Genomic DNA, 13,741 nt, shown 5'->3' with positions numbered 1-13,741 from the left:
ACTGGATGGGACCATGGATTTGTGCTGCTTACACCAATTGCTGATGCTGATGAACCTCCTGGGCCCAATGGAGACGCACTTTCTTATTCTTTGTTGACAATATCAGCACCTAACATGAACATCTGCTGTCATAGCCAGCTTGATATTGAATTAAAGTCTACTAAGGTTAGTAAAATTGGCATATCTGTTTGCTTTCAAACACTAAAAGTGACTTGTTTTACCCATTCCATTTAGCAGAGGGTATGAGAAAGACCTAGTGTAAAAGCCTACCTCCTTCTCTTGGTGGTAGTGGCAGGTAAGTGTGTACGGCAGAGTCTGTAAGGTGGCAAAAGCAAAGCCAGTAAGGGCCGACATCCCCGTGACCAAGAGCACACTCTTGGACAAGCAGATGACTAGCGCCGAGAGGGTAAAAGATACCATGCTGAACAAGAAGACCTTCCTGGAGCCAAATGTACACACCAGCCGGTTCATGATTAGTGAGAAGAAGGTTGAGGTAGCACACTGCAGGAACAGCCCCAGACTGCCCATACGGATACCTGGAGAAACAAAGTAAATCATTATTCTGGAAGATCATAAACGTCATAAACATTCGCATTTCCAGACAGACAATAGTATTCTAAAGCAGCGGCATCAAAGCAAAACTAGAGTCACGGCAAAAAACGATCACAGACATGTAAACAAGAAAATTATCTATTGGGTAAATCAATTTCTAAGTAATTTAGTGTAGGTTGCTTTCTTAACCAGTTGTTCATTTGCTGAGTCCAACTGATATGTTTCAACTGATATGTGGTGAGACTCTATTTCGTTTGGTTTCCCATTGCAAATAATTCAATAAACCAAGAGCAAAAAAAAAAAAAAAAAAAAAAAAACTTTTGTTGAGAGACGTGTGCAGTTGAAAACAGTCATAAAATTCTCATTCATTGGTCAAAAATACGGGAAAAGGTAAGATCCACGCAGGAAAACACAAAAAATTTACTCCCGAGCATGGAGAATACAGAGCCGACACTAAAGAAACAATTACAGAATTGAATAATTAGTCAGTTGAAATATGCAGAACATACAGCATTTCTAAATTCTGCAGATGTGAAAAAGGCACTGTAAGACCAGGCTTAACTTGTCTCCAGGCTCCAAATATATTGCTGGCTGTCTTTTTAAAGATCGTGAGAGTTCTGATAGCTTCGCCGAAACATTACAGACAAAGCTAACCTTAAATCTTCCATGGCACATGTTTGAAAAGGCACTGGATTTCCATTTTAAATGACTGAGCTGTATTTACACACCATAAATTCAATTTAAACATAGTCCAGCAGGCCAACACTCTCACAGAACAAAGCATCCATTTGCCAGTCTAAGAGCTGTGCTTAGAAATAAACTAGTAAATTGGCTATAGTTTGCTGTTGCTATTGATAGGTGACCCCAAAAGACTTCATTTATTTGTACTTAGTTGTGGACCAAGCTTGTCAATGTTCTGTGTTGGAGAAAGTGCATTTGGGATGCTAGGTAAAGTAGGAAAGCTCTTGTTTAAGGTGTGTGAGCTGTTGGTTAGTTGAAGTAAGGCAGTGATTCATGGCCATGCGTCCATCTGGATGTTTGAATGACTCACACAGCATAGTCACTGACCGTGGGTGAAGGTTAACTCAAGTTCACTTAGAAGAGCCAGACACACTGGCCACGAGACAGGAAGCACAGCACCAACTCCAGCAAAACAAACTCATTACCAGAGGAAAAATGATTACTTGAGGGGGGTGACAAACACAAAGCAGACTACTTCTGACAGAAAACAGACGGTCAAGTGAGGCCAAGGGCTGTGAATTCTCATTAGAAGAGGCAGGACATTTCTGTTTAGTAACACTGGCACACATTTTTTCAACCCCATCCATCCCTTACCTTTACCTCCCACTTCAGTGATTAGCAAGAATAGCCTTTGTTTACTCATAATAAGAGTTAACAGTTACATACAGTGCTGTGAACATGGATTTCTTCTGTTTTTGTGCATCTCCCACACTAAATTGTTTCAGAAATTAAACAAAAATCTAAGATAAAGCAAAGGCAACCTGAGTAAACACAAAATACAGTTTTTAAATGATTTTGACATGAATGATTTTGCTTCAGTAAATAACTATCTAATACCAACTGGGCCTGTGTGAAAATGTAGTTGCCCCCATAGTTACGAATTCCCCAAATCTATGAAACTGCATTCATAATGGGGTTCAGCTGGACTAGACGCAACCAGGCCTGATTACTGCAAACCCTGTTCAATCAAATCAACACTTAAATATAACTTTTTCAACAGCAGGAAGTTGGTTAAAAGGTCTTACCCAGTAACACACTATGGCAAAGTTAAAAAAAAATTCCAGAAATGATGAGGAAGAAGGTGATTGAAATACATCAGTCTGGGAAGGGTTACAAAGTTATTTCAAAGGCTCTGGGACTCCAAAGAACCTCAGTGAGAGCCATTATCTCAAAATGGAAAAACTCTGCACAGTAGTGAACCTTAACAGAAGTGGCCGGCCCTCCAAAATTCCTCCAAGAGCACAGCAACCATGGACATAATCAAAAGACCTAGGGCCTCTCTTGCATCAATAAAGGTCACTGTTCATAACTCCACTATCAGAACAACACTGGAAAAAAAAATGGCATCCATGGAAGAGTGGCGAGGTGAAAACCACTGCTAACCCAGAACATCATTAAGACTCGTCTGAATTTTGCCAAAACACACCTCAAACCTTTTGGGAGAATGTTATGAATCGAAAGTGGAACTGTTTGGAAGACAGAGGTCCTGTTACATCTGGCGTAAAACCAAACAACGAATCCAACAAAAAGAACATCATGTCAGGTCAAGCATGGTGGTGGAAGTGTGATGGTGTGGGGATGCTTTGCTGCTTCAGGGCCTGGGTAACTTGGAAAAATTGAGGGAAACATAAATTCTGCTCTCTACCAGAAAATCCTAAAGGAGAATGCCCGGTCTTCAGTCCGTAAGTTGAAACTGAAGCGCAACTGGATTATGTAGCAAGACAATGATCCAAAGCACAAGAGTAAGTCCTAGTCCTAGAAGCAAGTGAAAGACTGATCCCCTGTTAGCAGAAGCAATTGGTTGCAGTTAATTCTGCTAAAGGTGGCACAACCAGATTTTATGTTTAGTTTTCCCACAAGGGTTATGGGTGTTGGATAACTCTTTTTTGTTTCAATAAAAAATAAAAACTGTATTGTGTTTACACTCAGGTTGCCTTTGTTTTATGTTATAATTCGTTTGAAGATCTAAAACTACCTAGCATGAGATGTACACAAAAACAAGAAATCAAATACTTTTTCACAGCACTTTTTCTTAAACATTTTCTTAAACAAATTTGAATTTAAAATACATACAAATTGATGAAACTGTCTCACCTTCATCGTATTGCTGCCTGGATACTGTGCCTGGTGCAGCACTGGGCACTCCTTTGTAAAGTCCCTCTCCGACAAAGTCCGTGTAGAAAAGCATGAAGCTCACAATGGCCATCCAGCTACTTAGCTGAGCGGCACAGAGACGCCTCATAACATATGGCACATGGCAGTAGCTTCTGAAGATCGCCGGTGTAACTGACCAGCAGCTCCTGAGCACACATATTAGCGAACTTGCCCTTGGGAGGCAGGTCTTAAACCGTCTCCGGGGCATATAGCAGAAGGAGAGGCATCTAGCCAAGGTATCAGTCTCCTCTTCCTCCTCTGATGCCTTCATGGTGACCAGCACACAGAAGACGAAGATTAGAATAAGGAAAGTGAAGAGTCCCTTGGCTTGGCCACCCAGGGTTTGGGCAAGTGGACCAGAGCTCCAGTCGAGCAAGGACAGGAGGTATCCCAAGCATGAACCCAGACTTGCCATGAAGGAGAAGGTAGCAAAGGCACGGGTGCACTCATCACGCCCACTGTACAGGTCTGAGAGAAGTGCCTCCAGTGGTGTGAAGCACACCTGGCTGCAGAAGTCTAGCAGCACCACACCCAAGATGAGCAGGCCCACCTGGAGGGGCTGGTTAGGATGGGCACTGCCACCCCAGCTGAGGCGGGCAGCCAGGACGTCAGCATGAGGGATGATTAGCATGGCCATGAGCACACCCAGAGACAGTAGCCAAATGAAGGGTCGCCGGCGTCCATAACTATTGCTACAGCGGTCACTGGCTGAACCAATGAGAGGGATGAAGACAAGGCCCAGAACTGGACCGATACCTGCAGAGAAATGAACAATTCAATGAAACTCCTATTATATTCATTTTATAGCAGTACACATTGATGAGAACAGCTTTGTACACATTGTATTGGAAAGATTAGGAAGGAAATTATGCCCAGGATATGATAAAAAAAAAAAAAAGCTAAAAATAGATTCTGATAAGTATGAAGGCAAGGCCCAAGAGAGGATCAGTGCCTGCAGGATGCACAATATCTACAATGGGAAACTCAAACATGTACACACTGTGTTCCATAATGACTATTTTAATTACTGACCATTTCACAGCATCAACCTCTATAAGCATACGCAAAGTGTATATAGAGTGTATCTCCCCCAAACCTCTCCTCTGTACTTCCTTTCTAATTAAGGAAGATGACTAAGCCAGTTTGCTGGGCCTAAATATTCATTTGATTCAAGTCCAAATTCTCAGGGGCTATTTCTAGCTGCAGCAGCAGATGATGAGTTGAGGAGATGTTCAGGAAGATATTAAGTTCACTGTGGAAATACTGTATGATCCAGAACCCTACCGGCTCAGGGATCATACAGGGAGTCAAGGGTACTGACATAATAATAACAACAAGTCATTATTATTTTAGAATCTAAAATGTAATTTGTTTCTGACATGGCTGGGTAAATGAAACTCTGGTCACTGAGGTGTGTGGACAGTTGATTGATATTATCTGATGAAAATAATTTTGGCCCAAATATAAACAGAATTTGTTTATTATTTAAAAAAAAAAAAACCCACAAACAACAAAAAAAAACTGGAACAGTTCCTGTAAGTTTAGTAATGTTCAGGGATACAAAAGGTTTGGAATAACACACCGCAAACAAAGCAATAATGCATGTCTGATTTTAAGGTGTTGAAGCGGGACTTGACAAAGCATGTTATTCCTGCAGTGGGGTATCACTATGTAAGTAGTGGAAACGGATAGCCGAGGGAACATGCTGGCCTTAAAGAAATTTATCAAAGGATATCCGTCAGCGAGTTCTGTAAGACAACATGTATCTGGCTTCTGTTTCAACATAGTTCTGAGAGTTTAAAGGGCTATGAGAATGTCTCTCATTCATTGTCCAACATTTAGCCATCTTCTCAGAGATAAATAGGGCAGTGGTAGCTCAGTGGTTAAGACATTGGACTACTGAACGGAAGGTCAGTAAGCTGCCACTGCTGGGCCCTTGAGCAAGGCCCTTAAGCCTCAAATGCTCAGTTGTGTAAATGAGATAAATGTAAGTCGCTCTGGATCAGGGTATTTGCAGGTATCAGCATTTCAAATGTAATTGTTAATACCATATTCAAGGCATATCCAAAAAATTTTAAGATCTTCACGTCACTTCAATCATGCTACACAATACATCAGCTATAATGGATTGTGTTCATGCATATACATCCATTTCTGGGTTTAAGTAAACTATAGCAAGGTGAACTTCTATAGAGGTAGATGGGAGACTATAGCAAATATCCTTTTTGCATTAACATTTGATCCAACAGTGAAAGAAAAAAAATCCAGCATTTCCTTCCTTCCCATGACTTTCCAAGAGTAATATATTTCTGACTTAATTCACTCGTGTGTTAGACCTTGTGGCTTTTATTTTGGTGGAAACCCACAGGAAGACCTCCTTTTAGTTCTCAACAGTTTTTTAAATACACTTCTCATTACCAATCAGGTGAAATGCTGTAAACCTTTGCCCACAAAAATGTTTGAGATTACACTAACGTCAAACCAAAGTGAATCTGGCGTGTGTTGTATGTAAACACAGGTTAAAAGCGACTCAAACTCACAGCACAGACAGAGATGAAGTTGGTGTGGAGCGGCGTTTACTGTGAACCGAGCCGCTCTAAAACACTGATGAGCCGCACACACATTGACTGCGACACAGTCACATGACTTTACCATCTCAAACAGCAATGAGCCAAAATAAAATCTAAAATCATCTTTACGGTGTCAGTTCGGTTACATTTGTAAAGACCTTTGAAAGGTGAATTTAAGACATTTTTAATGTTAATTAAAGCCTTATTTTTACATTAAGGAATTTATGACATTTTAAGACTTTTTAAGGACCTGCAGACACCCTGTGGATAAGGGCATCTACCTAATACCATAATGTAAATGTAAAAATGTGTATTAGACCACAGTGCTGTTGAATGATCCAGGGCCTTTTCTGGCCATTTTGTCACCCTAGGCGAGATTCCTATTGGTGCCCATTTTGGAGCCCAGTTCCTATTTGCCTGCCATATTAACGTCAAGAATTTGCCAATTTCTTGACATATTGCTGTGGTATAAGAGGAATAAAACATGTTATTAATGAGTGATTAATGAATAATTTCAGGGTGGTAACAGTAATTCCAATTCACATTGGGGTACATCGCACCATGTTGGTTATTTTCGTACAAGACCCTAGTGTTTTATTTTTTACTTTCTGCACAATCATGTAAACACAGACAAGGGTCCTGAATTAAGTCCCCATTGATGCCCAATTCATTTGTTGCCATTTTCCACCCACTAATTATTTCTTAAATGTTGTACAACAACTTCAAATCTAGTATAAACACATGCTTCCACGAAGACATGGGAAGCCAGACACCATAGTTGTGTCCCAAATGACATACCACACACACTATACACTTATACTATGCACTATACACTCTGCCATTTAGTGTATGAATTTTTGAAGGGTAGTATCATCTCAAACAGCACACTTTCGGTATTGTACTAACCAGAATGTATATGCTGTTTCCAGGTTGAGGACAAATTACATCAAACGCATGTAATGCGATGGCGCTAGCATTAGCAAAATAGTCAAACAGATAAAAATGAACTGCTACATTTAGCTGTTTATGTTTCCTTTTATGCCAAACAAGACCTCAGTCACCGTCAGGAGGAGGCTTATAGTCTTCGCAGACGATTTTTGCTTGCACAATTTAAAATCAACATAGTAAGCCTGATATAGCCCCTCACCATCCACTACATAAGGAAAGCTGCAACCGTTGAGTGCATGAAGTGTCCGTCATTTCACACTTTGCTTATTTTTGGTTGGATGAGTGCATCATCTGGGAACTTAAAAGTGCACTTTGTTTTTGGGGGGTTTTTCAGTGTGAACACACTAATCACATTATTTATACTGCAAAACGGCACAGAATAGTTCATAAGCATGCGATTTGGTATGCACCTCATGTATATTCAAATGGAATACTCGTGGAACGTCATGGGGCAGCTGACCGTTAGGACTGAAATACTAACTGGTCTCTTCAGTATAGACAAGTTCACTGATGCTAATGATTAGCTAGTGGTGCTCTGAGCAGCAAGGGAAAAGAGGAAAGACAATTATGCTGTTGTGTTTGCTAAATTTTTATCTAACCATAAAGTTTCACATCAAGTTATGCCCACAAAATCAATCAGCAGATTCATTGCTTAGTTACTTAGAAAGCTTATGCTTTTGTCTGTTCTTATGACTGTATTGTGCAAGTGCCCGTGCATTAAAGGGTTTTGGAGACAGGTTTGAAGAGCTACAACTGCTAACATTGCTTACTGCACCTTTAAGTGACTGCCAAAGTCAGCAAAAGCAAAAGGTTGTTGAGTTTGAAAGCATTCTCAAAGTGAACACTTACATGCAGTTCAGCTGGCATTTAAATCTCAATGAATCACAACGGGGTGCTCACATATTTCTCACACAAGTGTTGTTTGGACCTTTTTCACGAGAAGGGTCCAAATAACACAAGTATAAACTCGCGCGCGCTCTCACACAGACACACACACACACACTATGAAACAATACTGCAGTGTTTCGGTCACACAAACGTTCAACAGCATTAGGGAGATGCTCACACAAAACCCCAGAGGGGGGCAGGAGCCATTATTTTTGGGCAGAAAGACACCAGCTGTGAGACACTGACAGCAATGTAGGAGAATAGAACACCAATCACAAAGAGAAATTAAAAAGCACCTCCAAGCTGCTGAGCAATGACAAAAATGGCGAGCAAGTACTTTGGAGCTTGATGAGGAACCATTTTAAACTGTTAACTTTATATATAGTGTGTTCATTCTGTTCCACTACAGATGCTGTGTTTATTCTGGAGTGGTTTGCATTCTTTTGCCATTGAGAGTTTATCAAATACACAGTGCTTTGGTAGAATTGCACACAAAGGCTCTTTCTCTCTTGCTCTGCAGCTGTTGACGAGGGGGGGGTGGGGGTTTGTGCACAGTGTACATGTTCTCACCATATATCGTTACTCCACTCCTCTCCAACTGACCCCTGTGGGTTCAAGATCAGGTGCACATTATTAACTACCATAAAATTTCATAATTACCAAAAACATAACTTCTGCATGTGGGTAGAAGAAGGCATCACAAGTGTTAAACACTTGTACCTATACAACACATTTTCTTACATCTAAACCAGAATCTTGGCATTGGGAATAACCAGTTTCTTGAATACCTACAATTTAGATCCATCAAAAATGTGCTCAAAAATCTAGCAGAGGTGATTACATCTACAGTTTAGCTGTAGGATTTATGCTTTCTAACTCCTTGATACAGCAATACAGAAGACGCCTGAAAATGCTTTTCAGCTTTTTCAGCTAAAGCTAAAAAAGGACACGGGACATGAAAGTCACACTTGCTTTCACCTCTTGCTGACTTTATCTAAGTGAAATGCATTTCTTTTTTTCCCTCTCTGCTTGATAGGATTCTCTTGTTAGAAATATTGGCACCTCTGGAAAATACATTTGACCTTCCTTTATCAAGATCAGATTTTATCAAAATGTCCTTGTCAAATAAATGCATTCATTGTCTAAGATGTCCTATGAAATCCATAGCATCAACAAATAGATATATTTAATATATAATAAATAAATAAATAAATAATATTTGTCTATATGGATGCCTCCACTGTCAACAAGTCTAGTTCTTCTTGCTAGGAAGGAAGCTACTGAAGAAAAAACATTGACATTTTACCTTGCTGTTAGCTTGGCCATGTTTGGATCAATTCCAAAATCAAATCAGTTAATTTGCTGGATACAAGCCGAGATATCGCACGGGAACAGGATCTCTCAGATGGATGCTGACTAAGATTTCTCAACTCCCAATGCTGACTCTTTAAGAACACTTTCTTCATGACTAATACAATCAGTCTACATCTTATACAACACACATAATACTCTATACCGAGCAAAAAATGTTTAAAATGGGCTTCATGGACTGAAGTTTTTACTGAAAACTTGATACATGGCATATGGTAGTGCAAACCCATTAACATTTTTTGGCAACAAGTCCCTATTCAATTATCCCTCCTGCTTGGAGATAAATCAGAAATTAATAGAACCAGTGCCAAGAAAACTAGCCAGAGGAATCAAAGGACATCATCAATCTCACTCAAAGGAAACAATAATAATTGATTATGCATCAGTGGAAAAGCAGAAACTGCAGAAACAAATCTGCTGAACTTAATTGTCTGAGCAAAATTTATCTTTTCAGTTCATATATCTGTGACCCCATAACCTTTACTGCTCTAACTAGAACAAATAATCACAGCCAGACTGGACTTCTAAAGCCAAACCACACAGCCACAGTCATACCAGACATATATGGGACGTCTTACTATCCTAATGAATGCTAACAGCAAAGAACACATCAGACCACACCTCAATGAACAGCCATACAAAGGCTACAAATTCCATGTTTAATGCTTTTTCAGGCTACAACATTATCAAACAAAAATAAATAAATCAGTGGAATAAAAGTGCAAAATAATACATCTGTTTATCATATTAGACTATTTAAAGATGCACTAGTTCTTCAAATGCATTTGTGTGGACGATATGGAGGCTCAGCTTATTCACTGGAACGGAGAGTGTGCAGCAAGGAAGCTCATGTCCATCTACAGAGCCCTCATTATAGCTCAGTCTCAGTCCTTCCTTTGATAACAGATGTGATGTTTACAGCAGCATCTGGGAGGTATTTTTCCAGGCTGATAATGGCTGCCATGTTCAACTCCGGCCTTAGGAGCATCTAAAAATTAGTCTGGATTGGCCTGGATTGGCCTCTTGGCACCAAGTGCACTCTTTCATGCATTGCTGGAATTCACTCTGCCACAATGCAAGGATTTCATTTTTATTTAGCTTTAAAGAACAAAAAAATATAACTGAGAGCAGGCGGGATTGGTCGGAATTTAGACAAAACTGTCCTAAGCATACCTCTACACCAAACCATAAAAGTGATGTGAAAGTAAATATTTTAACCAAGCACATGTAACCTGCTTTCTTTACCATCTCCCTTGCTGTTCTTTCCACCTCCACGACTACTTGACATCCCTGCAGTGGAAACTAGTGGATGTATTCGTGTTATGTCACAGACGACAGATTACAGTTTGTGGTGATTTACTATATAACTGGAAACAAAAATGGGAGGTCACAATAAAATATTGGCAAAATATTGTGCATGATTTGAATGTTTTACTGACTTCCCTCCAGGTCTAGCCATTTTGGTGAAGCAAATCCTTAGGGGTGTTGAAGAAATCTTACCTAGCACCATGGTCATGTACTTCTCCTCTATGCCAGACTCCAGTAGCAGTGGTGGCACATAGGTGATGCCACCTGCCACACAGATCTCCAGGCCACAGGACAGCAGATTGAGCAGCACCAGATGACATTGGGACCTCCATCCAGGCATACTTCCCAGAGGCAAAGGTCGCTGATGAGGAAGGAGGGATCTACTCTGATTTGTAGGTAGGAGGTGTAGGGTGAGGGAGAGCTTCGACAAGTGCTCTCTGTGGGCTCAGATCTTCCAGGGCATCCATCGGGTCATCAACATTCTGAATCTGATGGACAAGAGAGTGCACCAATATTTAGATACGAAATGACTTCAAAGTAAATCTTAAACGGTGAACAATTTATGGAGAGCTTATTCAACAAAACACCACCAATAAATGCCAGAAATCTAGGTCATTTAAAAAAGCAAATAGTTGTTTGCATTGTTTATACTGTATTATTCATGGTATTGATGATGAAAGTTCAAACTACAATCCTTGGCATATTTGACATATTTTCTGATCTAACTCACTGGTGTATTTCATGCCGTAAACATATGACGTTGACTGACATGACAGTTCTTGTGCAGGAATATTAAAGCATGTAAGCGTCATGATGGGAATGTTTTGCATAGCTCAACTTGTTGAGTCTCGACTTGGTTACTGTGAGAATGCTGTTATCGGATCATCTGTCAGTCAGAGCTCCAATATCAGTAGTGTATCCCAAATTTAAAAATGACATCACAAATGAAGGAGTCTGTTGTGATGATTCATTTGCATGCTACTGTCTTTGAGAGAGAGAGAGAGAGAGAGAGAGAGAGAGAGAGAGAGAGAGAACATTCCTGATTGGCTTTCTTCCCTCGATACCTCAGCTGCAGGCCAGGGCCAGGTCATCAACTCCATAGACCCCCCCCTCCCTTTGCGCTCCATCATGAAGCTCATTCCCTCAGGCCTGATTAGAGAAGGCCATGTCAAGAGCCTCCTCACTACTGCCTCTAATTAGCATCCATTGTCCTTAGTTCTTCCTGTGGGCTCGCCAAGTCTTGAGTGGCTGCTGTGCACAAAGCAATAATATCGTGTACAGACTGGTATCTTTTTTTTGTACACTTTTCTGTTATGGAATGATACGCAACATGTTTTGTCTGAGCTCACAGACACATACCAAACAATACAAACCTAATTTGGTTTGCTGATGTAAACAATCATTTTTACCTTTATCTTATTTTAAATGCACCCTGTTACACAAGATTTATGTACCATGGTTATAGGTGTGCGTGTTTGTATTTCTTCACCAAGCAGCTTCACAGATATCTGGATTTAGATTTAGATCCATAATGAGCAAGCCAGAGGCAACAGGGACAAGGAAAAACTCCCTCAGAGAACGAATGAGAACATGAGGATAAAACATTGAGTGGAACCAGACTCAAAAAGGGAACTTGTCCATGTTCCTCTTCTACAATCGTGTACTATAAATCCAAACAGTATGCTGAAAGGATGTTCAGCATGAGCAGATTGTGAATAAGAGTCCTTTGCTAAGCACAGGGCAGTCTTTATGATTACACCAGCAGTTCCTAGGTATAAGTCCCAGGTACAGTATCCAGGTGAGATTATCCACTGAAGCCAGAGTGAGACTCCAGTGTACATCCTTGACTGTTTTCCATTTCTGTGCTCAGTGTTGTTCTTTTTCCAGTTCATTCACTGAACATTGCAATGGCGGTATTTTATGGTCTGCAAGCGGTCTATGTCAATAATGTTCATCAGATATGTAAGAACATTTGAAAAGCCCCTACAAGCAAGGTTCCAACCTATATGCTTCGTCATACATACATAACTAATGAAGGTAAGAAAATACCAAATTTTATATATAATTCATAGACATACCTTAGATAAATATAGGAACCATGGTCAGAGAAACCTGAATGACAAATTGTCTCTCATTGTATAACTCTGCCGGAAACAAGAGAGCCGCACTATTTCAAAAAGGAAGTGCGTCATAGCACTCAATTCAATTAGCCTATTTGATGACTATCCCTATCTTGTACATGTGCACATTGTGTATGTATAATGACTACACAGTAAAGGTGAGTAGTGGGATGTGTCCTTTTGGTCCCCTTTTCTTTCTGTTGTTTGTTGGTTAGGAAGGTATTTAATGTAATGTATTGTTGTTTCTATTTGTTTATGCATAGTTGATTTACTCATCCTCAGAGTGAGTTGTGGATTTGTTTATTGTTTTGGCTTGGTTAACTCCTAAAGCTAACCTCCCTTAATTAAAAAAAAAATGCAAACAGTCTTTCTTTGCTTATTAAACAGATTCAGCTAAACCAGTTCATCACACAATCCCTGAAAGAAAAAAATACATGCCAAATGAATACATTGGTGCATTTTTTTTTTTAAGTACTTGTTTTCAGCAAATAGAAATCTCAAATTACTGACACGCCTGAGCCAGGTGTATAAGGTCCGTTTGCTTCCAATTACTGGAACTGTGCGACAATGTACCGTGTATGAGAGACCATGCGGGTTGGATTTATAGTGTTAAGAATGAAGAAAGAGTATACAAACACCACACAGAGATCTTCCTGTGCCACTATCAGATTAGCCCTATTTCATATTAGCGCTGGATAAAAATCTTTAGCATTGCACCCAAGAGTTGGACACGTTTCAAACAAGCAGGAAGCAGCTTTCAAACAAGTGTGAACCTGTGGCAAAATTCCAAGATGAAAGCCAACTTTGCCACAGTGATATTGAGTCATTTTAAGAAACCTTTGATCACTTTGGCATCGTTTAGATAAACAATACCATTATTAAAACGTAGAGAATGGCATTATTTTGAGTTCATCTCACAGAAATGAATTTTCACAAGTTTAATGTGCGCTCTGCAGATGCAACATGCATAACCAGGCAATACATGCAACAACAACAAAAAAGGACAAATCCATAATAGGAATAAGTGCAAGTGAAACACAGGGAACACAAGGGAGAAAAAGGCTTACTAACAAACATACACGTGCAATG

The 13,741-nt window shown here is 40.0% G+C and overlaps 1 protein-coding gene across 5 annotated transcripts in view; it reads right to left on the bottom strand.

The window, feature by feature from the left end:
• slc45a3 (solute carrier family 45 member 3) overlaps positions 1 to 13,741 on the bottom strand; it is a 38,361-nt gene that overhangs the window by 3,024 nt on the left and 21,596 nt on the right. For all 5 annotated transcript variants that reach the window (XM_053631435.1, XM_053631436.1, XM_053631437.1 and 2 more), the window contains 3 exons: positions 10,725 to 11,020; positions 3,388 to 4,203; positions 271 to 536 (listed from right to left, as the gene is read on the bottom strand). In XM_053631435.1, coding sequence (XP_053487410.1) covers positions 271 to 536; positions 3,388 to 4,203; positions 10,725 to 10,872 — 1,230 coding nt within the window. In that variant the 5' untranslated portion in view covers positions 10,873 to 11,020. The remainder of the gene's footprint in view (positions 1 to 270; positions 537 to 3,387; positions 4,204 to 10,724; positions 11,021 to 13,741) is intronic.

This window comes from Ictalurus furcatus, chromosome 8 (assembly GCF_023375685.1).
Source record: "Ictalurus furcatus strain D&B chromosome 8, Billie_1.0, whole genome shotgun sequence".
Classification (NCBI taxonomy): Eukaryota; Metazoa; Chordata; class Actinopteri; order Siluriformes; family Ictaluridae; genus Ictalurus; species Ictalurus furcatus.
The sequence above is the reverse complement of the archived record's forward strand: the minus strand, read 5'-3'. Positions and strand labels throughout refer to the sequence as shown.